Source organism: Vanellus vanellus (genome assembly GCF_965231255.1).
Source record: "Vanellus vanellus genome assembly, chromosome: 1".
Classification (NCBI taxonomy): Eukaryota; Metazoa; Chordata; class Aves; order Charadriiformes; family Charadriidae; genus Vanellus; species Vanellus vanellus.
Window position 1 is genome coordinate 108,785,012 of NC_138905.1, and position 23,059 is coordinate 108,808,070.

At 38.8% G+C, this 23,059-nt stretch overlaps 1 protein-coding gene across 1 annotated transcript in view; it reads left to right on the top strand.

Moving 5' to 3' along the window:
* ROBO1 (roundabout guidance receptor 1) overlaps positions 1 to 23,059 on the top strand; it is a gene marked incomplete at its 5' end in the record, with an annotated part of 544,235 nt that overhangs the window by 440,292 nt on the left and 80,884 nt on the right. The window contains 2 exons of the mRNA XM_082491545.1: positions 15,916 to 16,036; positions 21,673 to 21,811. Of these exons, the coding sequence (XP_082347671.1) occupies positions 15,916 to 16,036; positions 21,673 to 21,811 (260 nt within the window). The remainder of the gene's footprint in view (positions 1 to 15,915; positions 16,037 to 21,672; positions 21,812 to 23,059) is intronic.

The window sequence follows — 23,059 nt, forward strand, 5'->3', positions numbered from 1 at the left end:
GATCTCAAAAGTTTTTTTAGTAAACTAGGAATGTCTTTATAGTAGGTACTTTGCATAATTATAACTCCTGGAAAATTTTCAGTCACAATGACTATGGTTAGTATGTTCCACAAACATATACTTTGCACACATTCTGAACTCTCAGTTTGAAATTCTGGCACTACTGAAATCAGTGTATTACAATTGTCTTCACTGAGGCTAATATTTCACCCTTTCCAAGAAAGTATATAGTATAATTTCTAACAAGGGAAAAGCCCCTTTTTGAAGTGCTTAATGAGTTGACATTCTTCATCTTTTTGTTTCTGTTGTTGTTACTGCTTCACTTTTTGTTGTTAGTGGCTTGTTTGTCATTAAGTTACTTTCCTTTTGCCAGCTGGAGTTTTATTGGACATACTCCATATTCATTCTCATTTTTGTCCTAATGAGACTTTCTATTAAGAAGATTTCCATGTTATGTGTCTTGCCGGTATCTTTTGCGTTTGTCATTCTTAAATATTAGGAATTACCTAACTGGGGGTGATAGCTGTTACTCTACTTTTATCATCCAAAATCAAAGGCTTTGGTGGTATAATCTATGATTCTATGATTCTATAAGAGGTCATTTATTGTATCTGTTATTCTTGAAGCTAGCAAATTTAGGTAGTTGTAATAGGTTTTTCAGTAGGAGGAGAAACCTTAATTTGAGCAATCTGGACATTTTAAGAAGGACATGGGAAAATAACTTTTAAAAGTCACAAAATTAAGAGTAGCTGGAGCAACCAGAGTAAAATAAGCCTGTGAGCCTGCTTTGCTAATTATGTCCAATTCAAAAATAGAACCTTTGGAAATATTCGCCTTCAGGATTTCAGCTGGTACGAACTGTGTTCTCCCTATGTTAACCATCTTAACAAAGGCCATTTCTTCTACTGTTATGACTATAAAGTTCAAGAAAAAGGCAGTTCTTATTCTTCGTAACATACAGGTTTCTTAGACTGCAGTGTCAGTTTTACTATGCTGCCCTGTCAATGAGTCTCAAATTCACCTTGAAGGATCACCCCCAGGGATGCCAGCTGAACCTTTGACCCTTCTGTTCTGACTGTCTCCAAGGTTAACACATCATTACATCTTGTGATGTTCAGGATACCTGTTCATTTGGAGCCTTTATCAACCTATACTGTTTCAGACAACTTAAACAGAAGCCTCAGTCTCTCATTGCTTTTTCATAGGAGTATGTTTTGATGATTTTTGAGAATTTCTTCCTAATTTTGTGTTAAAGTAGATGTGAAATTTTAAAGCTTACAGCTTTATCTCTGTAGTTTTTGTCCTAAATTTTTAAAAAAACCAACCATATGACTATAAGCAAAAATAAAAAGATGAGGAAAAATTTTTTGGCAGATTCATACCTGAACTGTTGATTACAATACTACATAGCTACACAGTGAAGAAAAGTGTGTGGTGACAGACAAAAGGACATCATGAAGTACTGTCTTTGTGGGATAAGTTCTAGCTACTGAAAGGTTAAGGACACTTTGTTTATTTGGAATTGACTTACCAAGGTACCATGTTGGATAATTGGCGCACTATAATTAAAATGGGTTTTGGTTTGCTAACCCAGAAAATTATATTTGCACTACTGTTCTTGTCTGTGGGACTGATATCTAGCCAGGGGAAGTCTTTTATAAAAGAAGTCTGTTGACACGGATTTTCCAAATATGTATAAAAATACTGGCTTAATTTGTTTTACCCTATAAATGTGCTCTTAGCAGATTTTATATTTTTTTTCCAAGATTGTCCTCTGATAAAACACACGGGCCATTTGATTGGCCACATTTACTTCTGGATGCTGTTAATGGCCATCAGTTCTGTGTTCATGAAACAATAAAAGGAACAGACACCAAAATAGGATGTATTCTCCCTCCTACATTGTTTCAAATGAATTCCACATATTCTCGTTGGAGAATTGACACTAGCTAATGTTGAAATGCTTTATAAGGTAAAGATGACCTATTTATTCAGGTGCAGTGGAGAATACCAATGCAAATTTTGTTTCTGCTGATGGAGGAGATTACTTTTAATCCCAAGCAGCACATAGTCTGCTAGGTTTTACCTTTGTATTCTTTCCTCCTTACTTTCTACAAAATGCAGTCTTTAAAATAGGTCTACAGGCATTACACCTAGGTACCTGTCTGCAGCATTCAGACTATAGGCGAAGTTATTCTATGTCCACTTTACATTCAGTTAAGAGACTTGAGATATTGATGGAACAGTATTGTATCCTTTTCTGTCCTCTCTATAAACACTTTGAACACAATCTTTTAGGTAGCAAGCCTTAAATCACTTACTCCTTTCAGTTAGATTTATGACATTTTCCTTCTTTTAGACTTGTCTGGAGACTTATAATAGTCAGTAGTAACAGGTGTGATCCAATGTTTTTTTCCCTTTGCAAGTGTTTGAACATTAGTTGAAAATGACACAAAGGAGCTTTCTGAAACCATTTAACCACATGATCATACAGAAGAAGAAACAATACTTCAAACCACTCTAATATCTTCGTGCCTAGCTGACTAATTTAGCATCTAACATTTCTTTCCGGTGGAATCCTATATGTATACCTTCTTCCAAATTCCCATTTAATGAGCTTCTGGTCTTCCACTCCTCAAGGAAGTGTTCATCTCATTAAATCCCTCTTCCTGCTTTGGTTTTCTCCTCCTCTTACGTGTCAGGACCAGAGTTGCTGCTTTGGGCTACAAATATGCCAGGCTCAGCAGAGAACCTGTCCTCCACTTCAAGGTGAATTTCTCCTAAGCATTTGTTGAAAAGTTACTACTAGGATCATAAGCTCATACCTTTGTGGTGTATTTCCAGGCAATCCCACTACGAAATTAGCTTGCTGTGTGAGCAGAATAAGCCTAGATCAAAATCTAACACATTATTAAAGGCAACTCTAAATACAGCACATATAGTATTTTAATATTGTATGCGTAGAATGGCCTGAATATCAGATTGTTCTTTGCATGGATGTTTGAAAGTGTCAGTAATAATATCTATAGTACAGCATTTATTCTTTAGTTCTTAGAAGTACTGAACAAAATTTTGGATGTAATAGGATTTTCCAGAATTTCTGTGTTCAGAAGTCTAAGAATATTTAAGCTTTTTTGCGAAAAACAGTAGAAATTCATATTATATGCTACCAAACATTTCTTGCCAAAATTTAGGTCTCGAGAAAATATGTAGCATTTAATTGCAATTCACTGAAAGCGGATCTCATCAAAGGACAAAACTTCTTAAGATTTTATGGCACTTCTGCCAAATGTGTAGGATCACATGGAATTATTTGAAAGGTGAAGAGAATCATCAGAACGCTTTTTTTCTCTATATATCAAACATTCTCTAAAATTACGACTTTTCTGGTCATGTCTGACTTCCATTTCCAGTAGAGTTTGGCTTTCTTTTTTCTTCAAAAAAATCAACAATATTGCTGTCTTATAAAAAGTGTTTATGAAGTACATGAAGTATAACCCCCAATAGTATAAGGTGAAGTACAATGCACAGTTGATGAAGTCTTAGTTCAGCTGACTATTTTGGTTTTGTGCTTATCATACTATTTTAGGGATTTTAGAGCTTTTTCCCTTAATTTCTGAATGTTTATTTGGGGTTTGAAAAATAAGTTACTAGTCTCCCATTAAAATGAATTTGCAAGTATCATTTCATTACCTTTTCTGGACATAAAAGTGAAACCAGTGGATCAATGTTGGAACAAACATGTCCTCCAAGATAAACAATTGTGAACTTAACTGAACAGAATTTTCAGTAAGGGTATACCTTGGTGCAGACATCAGGGTACTGATATGACCTACTGAAATTTGTTTACATATTGCAGTAGTGGTTGATCCGGTTAATGTTTGTTTATATTGGAAATGGAGGCAAGAAAGCTAAGGAAGCTTATTGATAAGGTCTTTTGTTTGCATAGATACTATCAAGACAGTCCTTTAAATACTGTCTTCCGTGCCTGTTCACATACATCAACTTTCCCCAGCATTCTTTACTGTATGTGTTTTTGCATCATTTTCCTTATCTTTCCTTGAGGTGCATCAGCATGGGAAGGAAGTCAGAAAAGGAAAAATTTGCAGTAGCGGGAACAACACAGAGAAAAGCCAGTCATAAATATTTTTATGTATTTGGGGCACTGATTGGAGTCATAAAGTGTCTCAGGACTGGTGAGTTCAGACCTTGGTGGGACTTCAGCTGAGGGCAGCCCTTACTCGTCCCATTTGTTAAATGGTACCCGATCAGTCAGGATGGCACTCAGTGTATTGCATGCCATGGGCTACAGGCAGCATCCTGCATTCAGGACCAGATTTTGAAAGTGGAATTGCAAACTTGACTACCTAGACATGTCAATACGTGCATCTGATAGTCAGAAGTGTTGACTGCCCCTTACCTTACCCAACAGCCAAGGACTCCTAACTTTAGCTGTCTGCTTTTGAAAAATTTGTTCAGAATGAGCCAAATGCTAAAGTGTATCTTCTTTTCTGTTTGTTGTGCTAAGTAGCTGGCAAAGAAACAGTAATGTCTTTAAAATTTAGTTAAGTGTTTACTTTAGACTTCAGAACATTTGGGTTTGTATCTGTTTTGGAAGCATAGTGTGGCTGTTTCTGTGTTTTTAGGGAGGAATGTTTACTATGGGAATACAATTGCAGTTTTTAACTCCCTGTTGCTGTCATAAAAAAGGTAATTCATACCAAAGAAACTGAAATCTGATCAGGTAACATTTTCAGTTTTATGTAAAGATCACTTCCTGTTCATTATGTGTTTTTACGCTGTTCATACAGGAAGCATCAAAGCTTCTTATTTATGTTAAGATAGTACTAGTTTCAAAAAAGGCATGGACACAGCTGCAAGAGAAACTGGGAAAATGAAAGTGCTGAGTAATTTCAATTTCTCTGTCATTTTTACAAGCCCATTCCACCAATAGTGAAGTGCCATAAACAGGAGACACTGATTTCCATACAGAACTTGGTCAGCTAGATCGTAGTGTAGTTTGCTTTGTAAACACAAATTGAAGAAGTGCAACAAGAAAAGCTTCTATACGTATGTCAGGGACAAAAGGAAGACTAAGGAAAATGTGGGCCCACTCAGGAAGGAAACAGGAGACCTGGTCACCCAGGACATGGACAATGCTGAGGTACTAAATGACTTTTTTGCCTCGGTCTTCACCGGCAACGGTTCTCACCGCCCAAGTTGCAGAAGGCAAAGGCAGGGACTGGGAGAATGAGGAAGTGCCCACTGTAGAAGACCAGGTTCGAGACCAGCTGAGGAACCTGAAGGTGCACAAGTCTGTGGGACCTGATGAGATTCATTCACGGGTCCTGAGGGAACTGGAAGATGAAGTCGCCAATCCACTATCTATCATATCTGAGAAGTTGTGGCAGTCTGGTGAAGTTCCCGCTGACTGGAAAAGGGGAAACATAACCTGCATTTTTTAAAAAGGGAAAAAAGGAAGACTCGGGTAACTACAGGCTGGTCAGTCTCACCTCTGTGCCCAGCAAGAGCACGGAGCAGATGCTCCTGGAAACTATGCAAAGGCACATGGAAATAAGGTTATTGGTGACAACCAGCATGGCTTCATTAAGGGCAAATCATGCCTGACAAATTTGGTGGCCTTCTACAATGGTGTTACAGAATTGGTGGCTGAGAGAAGAGCAACTCATGTCACCTACCTGGACTTGTGCAAAGCATTGGACATCCTTGTCTCTAAATTAGAGAGACATGGATTTGACAGGTGGACCACTTGGTGGATAAAGAATTGGCTGAATAGCCGCACTTAGAGAGTTGCAGCCAACAGCTCGATGCCCAAGTGGCGAGCAGCAAAGAGTGGTGTTCCTCGGGAGTCAGTACCGGGACCGGTACTATTTAACATCTTTGTTGGCAACATAGATGTCGAGATTGAGTGCACCCTCAGCAAGTTTGCCAACGACACGAAGCTGTGTGGAGCAGTCAACATGCTGGAGGGAAGGGATGCCATCCAGAGGGACCTGGACAGTCTTGAGAGGTGGGCCCATGCAAACCTCAAGTTCAGAAAGGCCAAGTGCAAGGTGCTGCACGTGGGTCAGGGCAATGCCAAGCACAAATACAGGCTGGGCAGAAAATGGATTGAGAGCAGCCCTGAGGAGAAGACCTGGGGGTGTCAGTTGATGAGAAGCTCAACATGAGTTGGCAATGTGCCCTCTCAGCCCAGAAAGCCAACCATGTCCTGGGCTGCATCAAAAGAAGTGTGGCCAGCAGGTCAAGGGAGATGATTCTGCCTCTCTATTCTGCTCTCATAAGGTGCCACCTGAAGTACTGCATCCAGCTCTGGGGACCCCAACATAAGAAGGACATGGACCTGTTGGAGCAAGTCCAGAGGAGGGCCACAAAGAAGATCAGAGGGCTGGAGCGTCACTCCTATGAGGACAGGCTGAGAGAGTTGGGGTTGTTCAGCCTGGAGAAGAGAAGGCTCCAGGGAGACCTTATAGCGGCCATCCAGCACCTTTCCTTCCCACAGAAAAGATGGGGAGAGTCTCTTTATCAGGGAGTGTAGTGATAGGACGAGGAGTAATGGTTTTAAACTGAAAGCGGGTAGATTTAGATTAGATATCAGGAAGGAATTCTTTACTGTGAGGGTGGTGAGACACTGGCACAGGCTGCCCAGAGAAACTGTGGATGCCCCATTCCTGGAAGTGTTCAAAGCCAGATTGGATGGGGCTTTGAGCAACCTGGTCTAGTGGGAGGTGTCCCTGCCCATGGCAGGGGGGTTGGAACTAGGTGATCTTTAAGGTCCCTTCCAACTCTAACCGTTCTGATTCTATGATTCTATGAAAAAGTTGAGCAGCTGATATTTCCAGCATCCAGAACAGTTTCTCTCCCTTTCCAGCCATGTTTTTTTTTTTTTCTCCACCTTTTCCATCGGTGCAGTTTACAATACCCTTTTAACAAGAAAAAATCGTGCCAGGAGTTTAAACCCACCGTGGCATCTGAGAGGAATAGCAAGAAACTGCTGCAAAGGAAGCAATTATCCCAGCAGGGCTCCAGAGCCCCTCTGAATAGCCTTGGCAGCCCCCGACAGCGAGCAGACAAGGGAAGGGTAGAGGCACCATTCTTTGGGCTTCAGTCTCTTCCTTCTCCTTGGCTATTCACACTGTAACCACTTCCATTTACACACTGAGCAATAAGCGGTTCGCTGCTCTGAAGGCAAGGGCTGAGTGGGAAGAGCAGAACTGGTAGGCAGCCTGTTCCTGCTGGCACTGGAGCCTTATTTCTCAGTGGTGAGCCTAGCAGTAGCCCACAAACAACTCTCAGAGGGTATCATAGTTAACGGATGGCGATGGGAAACATGTGAGCATCAGGGAGCAATGATCCCAGTAAATGTAGAGAATGGGAACACTGTATGCTTTGTTCTGCTTGACTGCAACCTGTGCTGGCTTATTTTAAGAGTAGGAGAAACTCCAAGTAGCTCCTGGCTTCACTGTCCATTGCTAAAGATGAGCTTATATTGTGTAGTCCCCTGTGGCAACAGAGGGCAGAACATTTGTGAACAGACTGGGACCTGCAGGTCACTCACTGCCTGTTGAGCCTTTCTGGAGGATCTAAAATTGAGCGCAAAAATGAAAATAATGACACAGGGCTGCTGTGTGGGCTGGGGAAATTGGAGGATTTGATCTTTACCTTTCTGTGTATACATTCTCCTCCTTATTCTTTTTAAGTTTAAATTTTAGCATCTTCCAAGTAGGGACCTTATCGATAGCTGTAATGTCTAGCCCAGTGGCTTTTCAGCGTTCCTTCAATTAAAATGAAAGTTAGAGTCAGATTTGCTTGTGTTTGCCTATGGTTGCAGGTTTTTACTTCAGTTGTGTAACACAAAGGTTGTGTGCAGACCACAAAAAATACAAGGAAATCTGTGATTTATGATTTGTACGTGCTGCAGGCACAAGAGCTGCAGTGATTGCTGATGGAAGAGTGAAATGTGGCAGATTAATATATGACTTCTGTGTTTAACTGGTCATGAAAAATGAACAATGTGGTGCATGTGTTCCTTTTTTTGGAAGTGTTAAACAAATGATGTGAAAGATTTAATGTTTTCACAACTCTGTATGTCCAGCGTAGTCTTAGTATAAAAGTTAGAGTTGTACTAAGCTTAGACTCAGAGACAAATGCAATAGAAACTTAAGCCAGGTTTGTGGGCTTTTTTTGCGGCATGATCTCATTTCTATGACATCTTGGTCAAAAGTCGGAGAATCAGCAGTTTTTTGGTATTTATGTTAGAAAACATTTTATATTTTTTCAAGGTTACATTTTGCAAAATATTTGTGTATCTGTAGTGCTTAGTTGGTAGTGCCAATACTTCTTTGGCAGTAAACCCGATTGTAAAATTTCAAAAGAAAATGTTTTGAATGAGAAGTCAAATCCATCTCAAAATTTAAAACTGTCAAAATATGGACTTGGAAATATATGAAAGAATTGACTGCATTTTCGCCACCTGTGACAAATTGTATTTGCTTAGTTTGGTTCTCAGTTTGTATTCTATGCCATAAAGGGCTCAGGTTTACCCCCAGAGGAAGAGAGAAATGCCTTCTTCCCTTGGGAAGCTGCTGTGCCAGCTCCAGGGAGGAAAGCTTTCACAGGCAATCGAGTGCAGGAAGTGCAACGGTCACGGGAAGGATCTGGGAGCCCGTAATTCGTATCCCCTTCAGTGAGGAGCCAGCAGTGGACAGCCGGTCTCAGAGGTGATATGCCTTCTCGTCGAGGCAAGAAAAATTTTGAGCAATTTTGTTTTATTTCTATTCTCCCTTCTCTGACTGTGGTGATTTTGTTGTTGTTTCACAGTTGTTCTTTTAAGTCTAGAAGAACCTTGGTTTTGCATATTAAAGGCCTTTCAGTTTCTTATGGGAGCTCATCATAGAAGATGACCTATGAACGTCTACTTCAAAGCTCTTGATAACTTGAGTCCTGTCAGAACAGTTCCCTTTAGAAGACCCTATATCAGGATCTTGAAAAATCCCACATTTTGGCACGATGGCTGTGACAGGTCTGTGCTCTGAGAAAGGTCTTTCATCAGATTACAAGTCTTAGAGAAGTTTTATCTACCAATGCTTCTAAGCTTTGAAGTTGAAAGGTAGGACTCTGCTGTTGGAGACTCGTGCTCTGCACAGCTCTTCTTTCCTTAGGGGAAAGTAGGAAATTTCTTATTGATGAAATACACCCCATGATGTCGAGTTGTCTTAAATCCATGTCATTGTCCTGCCAACATTAACTTCAGGCTTAGAAAAGTAAGACACTGTTGGTCAATACCTACAATGACAGTTAGGAACTGAAATCCCTTTGAAATCAGCAGGAGAGTCTGTACGCCTCCGAAACGGCATGGTGGTGGTACTCCTTCCCCCTCGGTGACGTGTGCAGGGTTTAGGAGTACTCTGCAGCATGCAAAGTGACTGCAGAGTCTGGTTTGGTCGTGTAAATGATCCCTTGTGGTCCCTGGAGAGCTGCCCTGAAACCGTCCTTGGCTTTATTCTTGGTGACTTTTTGACACAGCCCGGCAGAGTGGCCTTGTGTCTGTCTTTTGCAGTGTAGGCACTCTCAGTGGCTAAATTCCTCTGTAGATTTGAGCTATGTTGTTTCTTTTATGGTTACCAGGTAGGATTTTTTTATATGTTTTAAAATTTGTGGTTTATTAGGATTATTTTTCCATATGATATTTGTGATACTTTAGGTGACATAATTAAAAACTGAGAGATTTTCTGTGGCAAATTAACCCCAGCTGGTCTGGGACTTTATCCGTGGAAGAGTGTAAATAACACAGTGGTGGTGATGCTTAAAAGAAAATTCCTGTGTAACAGATACTTCAAATCATCTGACTTGCTTCAGGGGAGAGAAATGAAGACATACCAGACACTGAGTTCAGTTCAAGTTCACTTTTATTTCTGATTTCAATCACTGATTGCAGTGAAAGCTATATATGCACCAGTGCATCCAGGGGAGATTCATGCATGAGGTTAAATTTACATTTTTGCAGAAATATTCTAGTTGTCATTGCATACGTGTTGTTCCTACATTGGACTTTGTGCGTTGCAGAAAGATTGGTTAGTTCCATATACTTTTTACTGACCCATAGGATGTGCTTATGTGTTGCCCGTTAGTTAAGTTTAGAGTTTAGTGTGTTTTCTGTACTCAGTAATAGCATTGTGAAAAACAATTTCTAAGACAAGTGTTTGCCACCTTTGCCACCTTTTGGGTTTTTTTTTTTTCTTTTTTAGATCTTGGTAGAGCAGATTTAAGGCCATAAAGGTAGTTGTAACATGCTTTTGTTGTAAGAGGAATTTAATCTTGGTTTATAATAAGAAAGGAAGTATTACATAGTAAATGTTTTGTATTGTAGCTGTGAAAACATTTCAGAAAAGTATTTTACTGGTTCAAATATTTTCATATAAACATAGCTGTCTGTTCAGAAATTAGTTCTGATTAATGTGAGCCAGTACAGCCTATTTTGAATTATATCTTCCTTTGTGATTAACAAAAGCCAAATGTTTGTGGAAACTAAGTTAGGGATTGTTACAATTTTAAACTTCTGAAAATTGTATATGCTGAGGTATGTTTTTTTTTTTCCTTTTCTGAAGTTGATTTATGACATACTGCATATATCTTGGCTGTTTCCATGATCTTGTTAGTTGGGTGAAGTATCAAACACATATGGTAATTCTGATATTCGGTGTCTTGTGATAATGCCAAGGGCTGAATAACCCTCAGCTGCCTCTGAAGTCACAATTGGACACAGATAACCCTTAAGCCTTTGTAGATATCCATCTTCTTGTAGATACAGTATTAATAACGAGGCCATAAAAGAGGGGAAGGCAGTCTCATGGGTGGATTTGAATCTGATTCTGATGTATCGTGGCCGGATTGGCAGGAGTGCCAGAAGCAGTAGCTTGAATCTATTGCCATTTTGTCTACCTTAAATGCTCTTTCTTTTCAAGTAAAACTATCTTCCTATGCATTTTGCACTAGCCTTCATAGACTCTACCTTCAGGCCTGTCATCATTGCAAGACTGTTTTGTTGGTCTGAATGGTAGGGGGGAACAACTGACTTGCACTTTGTCATGACAGATGTACAGCACAGGGAGACCACTTGAAAGAATATTTTAAACTTCTTTCAAATAGATTTTTTTGTGTGTTTGATCTGGAGGTAGCAGCATGTACCTTCCTGGGGTTTCAGAGAATAGAACCAAAAGCAGGACAGACTCCTCTGTTGGAACTTTGAAGTTGAACAAGAACAAACTTTAATCATTGTTGAAGGCCTATTCCAAACGTGTTGATGTCTAGTGTCTGCTATTTAAGCATGCTATAATAGGTAGGGAAGAACATGTGGGATTCACCAGGCTTGGAACAAGATACACATTTTAAAATAAAAATGTAAGGTAGGTATTCATTTATACTTTTTTTATTCAACTTCATTAAAACTGCAAAATTGTCTTCTATTGCTGACATTCCATGCCTTACAGCCTATGCTGTAATTATAGCATAATATGGATATACTAATCTGCTTTGGGATGCTAGACCGCATAGAGGGAAGTGAGCAAACTCTGTGCTTAGTAAGTAAGAAATAAAAACTCCATTTTACTTGTATCTACCATTGGTGACACTATTAATTACAGTTGCCTGTACTTGCCTTGTTCTTTAACTGTTTTATTGTCATTTATAATGAGACAGTAAACTTTTAAAGAAAAGACCATGTCTGACTGGTTAATATCGCGTGCCTGTCATATTTCATTTAAATGAAATATATTATGTATGCTGTACTGTAGAAGACTTAAATATGTGAAATTTGTGACATTACATATGCAAAAAGCCTGGCTATACAGAGTTCAGTATTTCACTCTGCAATCTAAACTTCATTTTCTTATGGATTTAAGTTTGCTTGAGAATTATTTTGCAACAGAGCAGATTTCATATATTAAATAGAATGAAATTAGGAGCTACAAGGAAGTTAAAAAAATGCTAGTCACCTTTATATTTGGACTTTCCAAGCATTTCTCTCATGGCTTCGTTCTTTCTCGTATTTCATAGCCCATTTCTGTGAAAAGTAAATTAATCACCCACATATAAAAAAATATTTCTTAACACAGACAGATGGGTAGGAATTTATACGTGCAGAAATTAACACACACACAACATGCATAGATATATAAAATATGGTTGTAGAATAATTATATATGTGTACAGCTATAGTGAATACTTGGTGGTATGTTGTAGAACCCTTGGGTAAGTTTTTATGGATTTGATTTATTGGCTGACCGAGTTGATTCATTATTTGTATATGATTTTTTGCTGCTGGGTGGCCATAATTTACAATTCTGGACCTAGTTAACTCTGTGGGTGACTAGAGTTTTCTGTATGAACATCTCCAACTGTTGTTTAAAGAAATAAATGAAGTGGACTTGCTTGAATGAACAATTTACTCATGAGGAGCAAAATGTGGTCAGGCAGGCAGGTCATAGAAAATAGCTTTCAATAAGTCTTTGTAAGTCACCATGCTATCATATATTCTCTTACTGTACATACAACAATCCATACGTGTTACAGGCAACTGAAGATCATCTGTGAACCGCTGATCACAATCTTTTTCTCTCATCAGTATTTAGTGCTATTCTTGAATCCTTTACTTGCACAGCCCTGATAAATTTGCTGGTAGGCACAGAACAGAACAAAATCCTGAAGGGGCGTGAAAAGTCAAGAAGTGCCTTGGCATCATTTCCATGTAAATGAAACATGATACTTACTTCCATCTTTTCAAAATTGGACTTAAAGCTTGGCAGTTAGCAAAGCAATTCTTTTCCCATGATATGTAGTATCTACCAGAGTAGTGTAGTAAAACTGTTTGCTATATCTTGTTTACTAGGAAAAAAAGACTTTGTGTTCAAGATGGTAACAACTCTTCCGGAGGTTTGGGATGAAATGTTACACTGCCTGTCACTTTTTCAAACCATTATATCATTTCCTACTATAAAGTCCAGCTGGCATATTCTGGGACAGGGGCACAAATATGAGAAGAGCCAAAGTACTCAAACTAAAACGCCTTAACTGTTAAGCATCCACAGACTATGAATAGTTCTGATTTGCAGGATTTCAGATACTGCTGCCAAAGGTGATTTTGCTGTTTACTGCTTTAAATACTGGATATGAACTTACAGTACTGGACTTATTGTCTTAGTAAGTTCATAACCAGTGAAACGTAGCAGTGATTCTTTATGTGGTCCTACAAAAACTCACATGCATGTATTTCATTGTGTACTTTGTTACTTAAAGCCATTGGTCTACAGTCCATAGGTATTTCTAGGATTTCCTATTTAGAGAAAAAGTGGCAAAGGTTGCACATAGAGAACGTAAATGTGTCATAGCTACAGATTTGATTTGCAATGTCTTGTTAATAAATAGAAGGACTTGATCAATCTTAGTGAGATGGGAGGTACCTGATTGTTAAAATTTAATGGAAAACTTCGGTAGTGACCCAACAGCAGTAGTACACTTTCTTCTAGCCATCTGTGAATGCTCTAGTTGCAGACGTACGTAATTCCACATGCACTTGTGGTACATTTTATTGTCGCTGTGTAATTCATCACAATTTAAAGTGGCGTAGCCATCATGGTAGCTAAAGTTTTAAAGCCTTCTTCTGTTTTAAGGAAAACAAAAACAAACAAACAAACAAACAAACAAAACAAACAAAAAAGATCAACAAAGGCAAACCCCTAGGAAAAATAAAACAAACTAATTCAGAATTCCACCTTAGAAGCACAGCTTCCTACAGTAGGCATGTCACGTCTTTAGAAGTCTGCCTCAGCGTCCATGAGGGGATGTTTCCTCTGCCTCTCCTTCCTCATGTAAACCTCAAATAACTTGGAAGAAAAGCAGCTTTCAATGATTTTTTAGTTGTTCAAATGTTTCTGCTTTAATGCTTCTCTCCATCTATGCTGTGAAGAGAGTCTTGCAGTGATTCCTAGAAGACATCCCTAGGATAGTTCTTGCTGGAGGTTACAAACTGTGCAAAATACACAGTTGGATCATATTGTAATGGGTTTGAATGGAATTTTCTTAAGTGCTAAAATCACAGAGGAGCACAAATGCTACTGAATGTCAGTAGGACTTAAGCTCTTAAGACGTATGAAAATCACTGCTTTCAGTTTACATGGGTTTGAAATCATCAGCTGAGTTGGTAAATTCTTGTGATATGTGAATACATTTCTTTGTTAAATCCAGTGCATTCACTATTGATACACGTGCAAAGGATATATTTCTGCATATGTACCTGGATATACAAATACTCCAAAACGCATGTCGAAATCTTTCTAAAATTGTTTTTTAAAATCCTTTGCATAGATTAATTGGAAATAAATAGCTTTCTGTGATTTAGGGAAATGTAAAACAGGAGTAAATATAGATAGACTTCTAGATATATCTTACATTCTCTTCTCATGCTTACCAGTTCAGGCAGTCAACAATATAAAAATGCACACAGATTCTTGAAAAATGTGTATTTGCAGGTCACCTTTATTTTTTCATTCTTCATGCCTCAAATCCCCATTGAAATTTCACCATTACTAGATTTCTGGATGATAAAGGACATATCTCTTCTGTTCTCAAACGAGTGCCAAAGGCAACAGAATGAAATTTGTATGCAACACTATCTACGCTACATGTGCATGTTCATTTATCTCAATAACTGACTGTCATCTTTGTGTGCGTACATCTTACAATGATAATAAGAGCCTAACGCTGCTCAAGATGTCAAATTTTCAGGGATAGATTTCTAGCTGCAGGCAACTTGAGCAAAATACCTCATATTGAGAACACTCTCCCCCTTGTCACTGACCACATCAGACCCTTTCATGTAGCTTCATATGTGGCTTTTATTTATTGTGCACTTCCACCCATGCCTTGAACTGCAGTGGTTTTCATATGTGATTGGACTCACAAGCATACGTTAACTTAAAAATGCATTTAATGTAGAAAAGTAATGTTTTTGTGTATTAAAGTAAACATGGTATATATTCAGTTGCCTACACAAATTTTGCTGCATTTTGGTGAACTTTGAAACTTGTTCAACCATTTTTGCAGTCAAATGGGAGAATAAATACATTTAAAAGGAGATCATATATTTTCATATGCATATATTTTTATATAAAACAATAAGATTTGGAATCACAAAGGGGAAGTATGCTTTCTAATTTTGGGGTTATTTGGATTCCACTATCTTCTGAAAACTGAATTCAGAATTTAGAGCAGAATGTTATTCATTTCCCAGTAAGGATTTAATTGCTTCTGCCCAGCTGCTTATCAGCCTTTAAAATTGCTTATTTAAAGGTAAAGAAATGAAAAATAAAAAAAAACAAAACTTCCTAACTTCCTTAAGAAATGAATCCAAAACAAACACAAAAATCATGCATAATAGTGAGCATGACCAACAGTAGGATAACATACATATATTTCTTGTCAAGAAAAAGTAATTGCAGCACTTGATGTGAAAATGGGATTTGTGTCTAGGGCTCGTTTTTGCTCTCCACTTGATTATATCAAACTGCACTAGTACATAGGAAGGAATTGCAGTCCTTTTGGCCAACAAGCATTAAACAGGCTGTTGAACAGCCAGTATTACATTACGCAGAATGGAAAAAAGAGTAATAGGAGTCCAAATCGGAGTGATTTTAAAATACTGATGTAAAACTAAGAGGCAAGCTTTTTACATAAAAGAAGGATATTAAGTTAAAAGTAACTTTTTTCCACTTTTCTGTATGATTTGGAAAATCACTGATTTGTTTCATTGTCTGTAACAAAACCTTTTTCAAGTTAATACATATTATTAAATTGCTAGTTCATATTAAAGTATTTTTTATTATCCTTGATTTGTCCTAGATCAGAGGAGGAAAGCTTATGATCACATACACAAGAAAGAATGATGCTGGCAAATATGTTTGTGTTGGAACAAATATGGTTGGGGAACGTGAAAGTGAAGTTGCGGAGCTCACTGTTTTAGGTAAGAACTTCTCCTTTAAGACTACGTTAATGAAAATGTCCAACTTTTGTTTTTGCTAGTAAGCCTTTTATTAAGGATCATTCTCATCTATTTCCTTTTCAGTGCTTATCACAGAATCACAGAATAGTCAGGGTTGGAAGGGACCTCTGGAGATCATCTAGTCCACCCCCCCTGCCAGAGCAGGGTCACCTACAACAGGTTGCACAGGACAGCGTCTAGGCGGGTTTTGAACGTCTCCAGAGTTGGAGACTCCACAACCTCTCTGGGCAGCCTGTTCCAGTGCTCCACTACCCTCAAAGTGAAGAAGTTCCTCCTCATGTTAAGATGCAACTTCCTATGTTCAAGCTTGTGCCCATTACCCCTCGTCCTATCAATGGGCACCACTGAAAAAAGACTCCTCCCATCCCTCTGGCATCCTCCCTTTAAGTATTTGAAAGCATTAATAAGATCCCCCCTCATTCTTCTTTTCTCTAGACTAAAGAGACCCAAGTTCCTCAGCCTTTCCTCATATGAAAGATGTTCTAATCCCCTAATCATCTTTGTAGCCCTTTGCTGGACCCTCTCCAGCAGATCCCTGTCTTTCTTGAACTGTGGAGCCCAGAACTGGATGCAGTACTCCAGATGCGACCTCACCAGGGCAGAGTAGAGAGGGAGGATGACCTCCCTCGACCTGCTGGCCACACTCTTTTTGATGCACCCCAGGATGCCATTGGCCCTCTTGGCCGCCAGGGCACATTGCTGACTTATGGTCATCCTGTTGTCCACCAGGACTCCCAGGTCCCTTTCCACAGAGCTGCTCTCCAGGACGTCAGCCCCCAACCTGTACTGATGCGTGCGGTTATTCCTCCCCAGATGCAGTACCCTACATTTACCCTTGTTGAATTTCATTAGGTTCCTCCCTGCCCAACTCTCCAGCCTGTCCAGGTCACGCTGTAAAGCAGCACAGCCTTCTGGCGTGTCAGCCACTCCTCCCAGTTTAGTGTCATCAGCAAACTTGCTGATGGTACACTCTATCCCTTCATTCAGATCATCAATGAATATATTGAACAGGACTGGACCCAGTACTGACCCTTGAGGGACACCACTTGTTACTGACCTCCAACTAGACTCTGCACCACTAACCACAACCCTCTGAGCTCTATCTGTCAGCCAGTTCTCAATCCACCCCACTGTCCATTCATCTAGCCCGCACTTCCTAAGCTTGCATGTGAGGATGATGTGGGAGACAGTGTCAAAAGCCTTGCCAAAGTCAAGGTAGACAACATCCACTGCCCTCCCCTCATCCACCCATCTAGTCACTTCATCATAGAATGTTATCAGATTAGTCAGACACGACTTCCCCTTAGTGAATCCATGATGACTACTTCTGATAACCTTCTTTTCATCCAGGTGCTTTGAGATGATACCCAGCACAAGCTGTTCCATCATCTTTCCAGGGATGGAGGTGAGGCTGACTGGCCTGTAGTTTCCCGGGTCACCCTTCTTGCCCTTTTTGAAGACTGGAGTGACATTAGCTATCCTCCAGTCCTCAGGAACCTCACCTGTCCTCCAGGACCTTTCAAAGATGATGGAGAGCGGCCCAGCCATGACTTCCCCCAGCTCCCTCAGCACTCGAGGGTGCATCCCCTCAGGCCCCATGGATTTGTGGATATCCAGTTTATCTAACTGATCTCTAACTTGCTCCTCATCAACCAAAGGAAAATCTTGCTCCCTCCAGACTTTCTCTGTTACCTGCAAAGTCTGGGTTTCCCGAGGACTGGCCCGAACAGTGAAGACAGAAGCGAAGAATGCATTTAGCAACTCCGCCTTCTCTGCATCATCTGTCACCACAGCACCTGTCTCATTCAACAGCGGGCCCACATTTTCCCTAGTTTTCCTTTTGTCTCCTATATACTTAAAGAAACCCTTCCTGTTGGTCTTGACATCCCTCGCCAGGTTCAATTCCAAGGCTTATGTTGAAAATGTTTTTGTCATGGTTGTATTCTAGCAAATGAGTGGCAGTTAATGCTTTTGCAATCTGCCTTAGACCATTTTTGCTATTCGAAGACACTTCCTTACTTAGTTCTTGAACTGAAAATAATCCCAGTGTCCACTGACTGAATCAGCATTGTAAAATAATAGCAAAACAAAAAAATAACATCACTAAGAAGCAGAGGCTCAATTTTTCCCTCTCATTGAAGAAAATCAGAATTAGTCTAAATTTTTATTCTAAATAATTATCCTTTCATTTATAGTTGTGTCTACTGAGTGTTGTAAAGATACAACAGGTCTGCTTGTTCAAGTGATCCTAATGATAGTTCCTCTGAGCATCAAAAAATATGTTTTCATTTACGATAACTGAGCTTAGCTGAAAATTGCGTTTTTTGTTGCTATTGAAGAAAAGAAGCTGTAAATCCAAGAGCAATCTTAGAATTCCTTCAGCATAGGGGAATTGCCTTATGATCACTGTAGATGTAGTTTTGGTAATTTTCATTCAAAAAGTGTCCCATGTTACTTTAAAGTAAAGGAGGCTTGAGATAACTGTTTCTGCAGAAAGAATAGATATTTTATCATCACAGAATGAGAATATCCAAGCCATGGTTCATAACGCACTGGTTTCCATCATAGTGCTGCTACAATAGTCCTGGATCTTGTTTGGGGTTAGGGTTTTTTTTTTTTGTTTGTGGGTTGGGTTTTTATTATTATTATTATTATTATTATTATTATTATTATTATTATTATTATTATTATTATTATTTAATTCAGGTTTAAGATCTGTCTTGTCAGTCTTTGGCACTTTTATCTGTGTTTGCTACTTTTTAGAGTTAGGACTCAGGCAACTTGAAGTCCTTTTCAGAGCTTTATTTGAAGGAGGGTTTTCAGTAATAAAATGGGATTGTATGTCATCTTTCACCATCTTAAAGTTGTGGAAACTGAATATCCAGCAACATACGTGTAACTTTTTAGAAGCTAAGGAAGACTTCCTATGATCCACTATACTGTTTTGGGTTTTTTTAAATGTATAGACACCTTTGAAGCACTTTGGGAGGAAGTTTATTGCCAAATAGACTTTCAGAACTTCCAAGCAAAATCTAGAATTGAAAGAAAGTTGTAGCTACATGAGTGAAGTCCTGGCACTGGGCTCCTAGTTAACTGTACCAGTTAATTGCTCATCACTGGTCTACTACTAAACAGGGAATCACGATATGGACTGTTAGGTAATCCAGGCTGGTAAATGTTGCTCTTGCTGAACACCTGTAAGAGGGATGCATTGCAGAGAGAGGTCTGTCTTTCCCCTTTTTCTTCATCTTGTTTTCCCTTCAAACATATTTCTGATTTTCAGCCTGTGAAAACCAGTGAGGTTTTCTTTTCAAACAGGACAGTAAAGCTTTGAATACGCTATCAATCTGTGTCTAGAAATCTTTAATATACCTTATTCTTTCAACTCAGGCCTTAGATATGTGTGAAAAGGCATGAGAAACATGCTGACTTCATATATTAAAATCTTTCAACATAAATCTTCTGTTTATAGCTTTTGGTTATTTACAAGTTGAATTGTGCTTTTAGGTCTTTGCTTTAGATCAGAGGGAGGATTGCATGCCAGAAATGGTAACGTTAGAAAGTTTCAAAGTGATCCTTGCTAAGTTTTCCTTGTATTTACCAAATAATTCTGTGACAAAGATAGATATTTAAATCAGTGATGATTTCCCTTATCCGTTTATGCGTTTGAATAAGAGTGTTATGAATGGGCAGACAAAAGCTCTTGGACTATTACTGTTCCTTTAGGAAACTGATCTAGAGAACAATGTACCTCTTGTGGGTTTTGCTGTTGTACAGCAGTCCTGGCCTTACCAGATCAGTCCTTTTCCTCTCACGTAATTAAGTTGAATATTCTTCCCCAAACTATTCTTACTCTGACGTTTAATCCAGAATGTTCTTTTCTTGCATTCAGATCGTGTTTTTACTGCACCTTCAAGAAAGGGGCCGGGGCAGGGGAGAATGTCTATATTTGAATGTTTTTAATTCACACCTAGATTCATGTCTGTAGGTCTCTGTCTTATTTCTCGCTTCTTGTATATGAACCCAGGCTAGAACTGACAGCTTAGAGATCAACTTGCTATTTCATTTAACATTATTTGTCTAGAATTGCAAGCAAAGGTAAGTTTTCTGCACCACAAGCGTCTGGACGTCCTTGAGAAGAAAGCAAGCTCTTTTTATAGGGTTTTGTTAAGTTCACATTTCCACTTCAATCCTTTTTGAACCATTCAGTAAGGTTTTATAATACTGAATCTCTGTGTCGTTATCTGCAAAGACAAAGTAATATTCGGAACCACCTTTTTCAAACACAGATGTGGGACACTAAGAATATGGGATTGTCTCCTTATCCTTCTGTCTGGTGCTTTTGTACTCCTGTGAGAAATTTGTGGCATATTTTGGGGTATTTACACTTCCTGCTTGCGCCAATGGCTTCAGACTCTTCCGGTTCCAGGGAGATGATATTTATATCTTTAATACATACAAGTCAAAACATGCAACTGCCTTCTCAACTCCCTCAGAGCTTTCACAGGTTTATAGGCAAAAAGTTCATCTGCCTGAGGCAAAGGAACCTGCCAAGCACTCTCCTGTTAAACCTTCCCTGTTCTTCTATGGATATCCCGTTGTCACCTGGTCCTGCCTTTCTAGGTGGATAATCCTTCCTGGAGTATCCCAGGAATTGTTAAAAACATCTTTCCTCCTTGTGTGTGTGCAAACCTCACTGCGCTCCAGCCTGGTGTGGAACCACGAAGCTATGAATAGCCTAGCACCATAAAGCTTTGAACCCTGTTACAGGTAGAAAAGTGTGTCAATCCCTCCTCTGAAATTTCCAGTTAGTAGCAGGGTTGCCAAAATAGCACAGCCTGTACTGAGATTTTGTTTCAGAAAGCTGGAGTATGCAGCAGTGAATCTGAATCTGGTGAGCCAAGACTTGGGTCATCCATGTCCTACAACGTAAGTCAGGGATAACAGCAGTTTTTATGAACAAAAATTATAGATGGGACATTGTGGGGGTTTTTGGCTTGCTTTATTTTATGTGTGCTATTGAAAGAAAATGTCGCCTTTCTAATGTAGCATTGGAAATGATGGCATCAGACACTAGTTGCTGCTCACACCTGCAAGCAACCTCATAGAACTACTCTGCTGGGCCTTACTTAACCTTCAAATTTAGAGGCACCATTGAGTCAAACCTTCCAGTGAGACAACGTTTGGTTTGTGCCTTCTGTCTTTTTGAAGCAGTGCAGCAGATGAGTAGTATTTGTCTAGGTCCTTGCAGCATCCTATCTGAGGATCAATTTGTGTTTAGATTTTCTGTGTAGGTTGTGTTTTCCTTTAGCTATATTAGCTGTGATGATGATACATAAGAGGTAAGGAAGTCTGTGCTTGGATCCTGAACCACTGCTGAGAGTGTCTGCCTCCCGTGCTGAGGATCACAGCACTGACCACCTGCAAGGCTATGGATCTTCTGCCTGGGGCTGGAAGCCAGAGGAGCGTCAGCAGAGGCACCTCCATCAGATTCGTAACCCAGCTTCCCTTGCTCTAATAGCCACACTTCTGGGAAAATCTCATTTTGGGCACAGAACTGCTGGACTAATCCCTTTTTTTACTTCCTTTCCTTTTAGAGAGACCATCTTTTGTGAAGAGACCGAGTAATTTGGCTGTAACTGTGGATGATAGTGCGGAGTTCAAGTGTGAGGCAAGAGGTGACCCAGTCCCTACAGTAAGATGGAGGAAAGATGATGGGGAATTACCAAAAGCAAGGTGCAGTGCATGGAGTTACCTTTATTATGACATCTGGCTTGGTATATGATGTAGCCATTCAACATTTGACAGCTAGCATTTCTTTTTCTTGAACATAGAAGGTCTTGCTTGATCTAATGAGACATTTCTAATTACCATTGAGCTCTATTTAAAGTTCTAATTTATATTGAAACTTAAGAACAGCTTGTTATCAAGCTTCTGTTGTGACAACGTATGACAAATACAACAATAAATAACTAAGTTCAGTCAGTAATATCTGATACAGATTAATTCTTCACCTGAAGAGTCTTTTGTAAATAGTAAAAGTTTTGGAGAATGTATAACAAACAGTAAATTAGATTACAACTTCAAGAAGTATATATTGGAATTGCATCTGATATAAAAAGTAGTCTGGTAATATGGAAAGCTGCCAAAGTAATACATATTTTTATTACTAAGTTTCCAATTAACTTTTTTTTTAATGTCATTGCTCTAATTCAGACCAAAAAGTAAAACACCATATTAAAAAGAGATACATTTTGTGATAGACAGATAAATAATTTATTTATTTACTGTGAAATCCCAATTATGAGTTAAAAACCTGTTAGAGGAAGGATTAAAAGAAGAAACCCTGTAACAGTTGGCTTCATCTATCCAAATCCTGCTTCCTATTAATCTAGTCTATAGCTTTAATAAAAAATAGAGCATTTTTAGAGAAAAATCTACTTCCCAGAAAGAGAAACGTGTTGGCTGTGTTATACAAAGAAGAGAAAAAAGGTGATGAAAGGAGCCAAAATGGTAAAAGGCCACATTCTTTTTAAAAAAATTATTGAATGAATTGTGATTTATATTGACTTTCAAGCAATTCTTATCTTCTTGGTAACAATATTTTCTTTTCAACCGTATTAAAAAAATCCTTCATTCAGATGGAAAAATTATAGGGATAATAATAACTATTATTACATTTACTTGTTAAAAAGAGTTCTAACAATTGAAATATTCTGCATTAGAGCTTTACAATTGTATTATGCCAGCGAAATTCTAGTGATGTCAGTAAAACTGACTCATGTTGCAAAAGAAATCAGAATAAGATTTTCAAATATTTAGATATATTTTGCTTTTAAAACTTTTTTTTTTCATTATCAATTTATAAGCATTTCTACATATTTTTATTTCTAAGGGAAAAGTAGGAAAAAAAAAATATTAGAAAGCAAACCCACCATATGTTTAACCTTTACAGAAATTCTACAAAGTTCTGTTATTCTCATT